This window comes from Capsicum annuum, unplaced genomic scaffold (genome assembly GCF_002878395.1).
Source record: "Capsicum annuum cultivar UCD-10X-F1 unplaced genomic scaffold, UCD10Xv1.1 ctg45623, whole genome shotgun sequence".
Classification (NCBI taxonomy): Eukaryota; Viridiplantae; Streptophyta; class Magnoliopsida; order Solanales; family Solanaceae; genus Capsicum; species Capsicum annuum.
In genome coordinates, this window is record NW_025853135.1 from 1 (window position 1) to 1,903 (window position 1,903).

The 1,903-nt window shown below is 32.7% G+C and overlaps 1 protein-coding gene across 1 annotated transcript; it reads right to left on the bottom strand.

Annotated features, from left to right (window-relative positions):
- Nucleotides 1-130: 130 nt before the first annotated feature.
- On the bottom strand, nucleotides 131-574 carry LOC107870026 (nuclear pore complex protein NUP93A). Its single transcript, XM_047403629.1, has 2 exons — nucleotides 379-574; nucleotides 131-283 (listed from the first exon to the last, which is right to left on the bottom strand). Exons 1-2 carry the CDS (start codon nucleotides 478-480, stop codon nucleotides 146-148), a joined length of 240 nt encoding a protein of 79 aa, XP_047259585.1. The 5' UTR covers nucleotides 481-574; the 3' UTR covers nucleotides 131-145.
- Nucleotides 575-1,903: the final 1,329 nt, after the last annotated feature.

Genomic DNA, 1,903 nt, shown 5'->3' on the forward strand with positions numbered 1-1,903 from the left:
ATTTATGCGAAACCATAGACATCACTCAACACTACGAACAAGAAACTTCAAACACAAATAAAGAACGATCACCAACTATTACCGACGCACTCCCACCCCCTAAATATCACTTCTAGCAAAAAAAAACACGAAAAAAGAGTATGATTTAAAAACTACATGGTTGATGTACTTCATACAAAGAAAAGAAGTACCTGGTAGCAGCAATAGACTGAGTAGGAGCTTCAGTTCTTAAAGTTTTAGCCTTCAATTTCTTCGTTAATGCTTCTAATTGATCCAAATTCCTCTACATTTACCCAAATCAAACAAAAAAAAAAACAATATTAACTTCATATTCTAAACAATTAAAACTATAAAAAAAATAACAACAATTCAACACACCTGAAGAGGAGGAAACTGAGGAGAAGGAGCAGCTTGTTCTAGAAGCTTCGAAGAAGAATGTAGAAGCTCACTCCATCCACTCATATCTACGTCCTTCGACATTCTTCTTCCTACTCTGCTTACTGAAACTTTGAGAAAGAAGAAGAAGAGAACAAAAAAGCCCTAATTTTGAGCGGCAAAGTTTTTGTGTGATTGTCTGGAAGCGGGTACACTGCAAGTAATTATGTGTATTGTTTACAATAATGACCACATTGGGATGGTATTTAGTTTTTGGCCCTTGCTAAAAAATATTTATTTAAAAGATGGTCAATCTAATATTTGAAAGGAGCCTCTGAGTAATTGGTAAAATTGATGTCATATGATCAGGAGGTCACGAGTTCAAGCCTTGAAAACAGACACCAGCAAACATCCTTATGGTGTAGTTCTTTCCCGAACCCTGCATATAGCGGAAGTTTTAGTGTAACGGACTGTCTTTTGGTCACGTCTTATCTTTCCTGGTTCAAATAAAGAAGGAGCATTGTCGAAAGGTAATTGGAAATAATTTTTCTACCCATAAAAGTAGGAATAAGCCTCGGGACACTACACATAGTGGAATTTTTAGTGTACTGGACTGCTCTTTGGTCACGTCATTATCTTTCTTGGTCTGAATAACGTAGGAGATTGTCGAAAGTCAATTGAAAGTTTTTTTTATACACATGAAAGTAGGTATAAGCCTCATGCGACAAGCTCTTACTGGGGAAACTGCTAGTGAGGATAATTGATCCCAATTTTGTAATATGGTAATCGATCGCAAACGGGTATAGTGCAAGTAATTATGAGGATGATTTACAAGAATGACCACTTATGTGATGGTCTTGAATTTTTGGCCCATTAACAACAATAACATATCTAGTATATTACCACACAAGTGATTTTTGGGAGGATAAGTACACGTAGTCTGTACTACTATCTCAGATGCGAGATAAAAAGATTGTTCTCGATAAACCCTAGTTCAGGATAATTTTTGGCCCTATTAAAAAATATTGAAAAGATGATATTTCTCCATTTCATTTTATGTGTTACTTTTTAACTGAGCACATAATTTAGAAAATAAGTAAGGACTACTAAATTTTCCTTTTGAGAAAAGAAAAAAAATTAGGAGTACTATATTTATAATTAGATGAGATGAACAAGAGTAAAAAAAATATTTTTAAATAGTTACTAAATAATGAAAGATGAAATTTTTTTTAGACAGAGTAACAAGAATAATATGTCATATAAAATGAGACGAAAAAAAATACGTTTTACCGTCCTTTATCCGAATAACAGAGAAGAATTATTGAGGGTCAATAAGTAATAGCACTTTGTCCCATAAGGGTAGTAATAAGAATAACATAATATATAAATATGCTCTTTAGTTTGGCACCCTAATACTGTAAATATTTAAACTTACATAAAATTAAACAAATAAATATCATATATTTTACATGATAATTCATGTGAGGTTGTCATTTAAATATCACATGAAAGGCTTATATACTAGTTC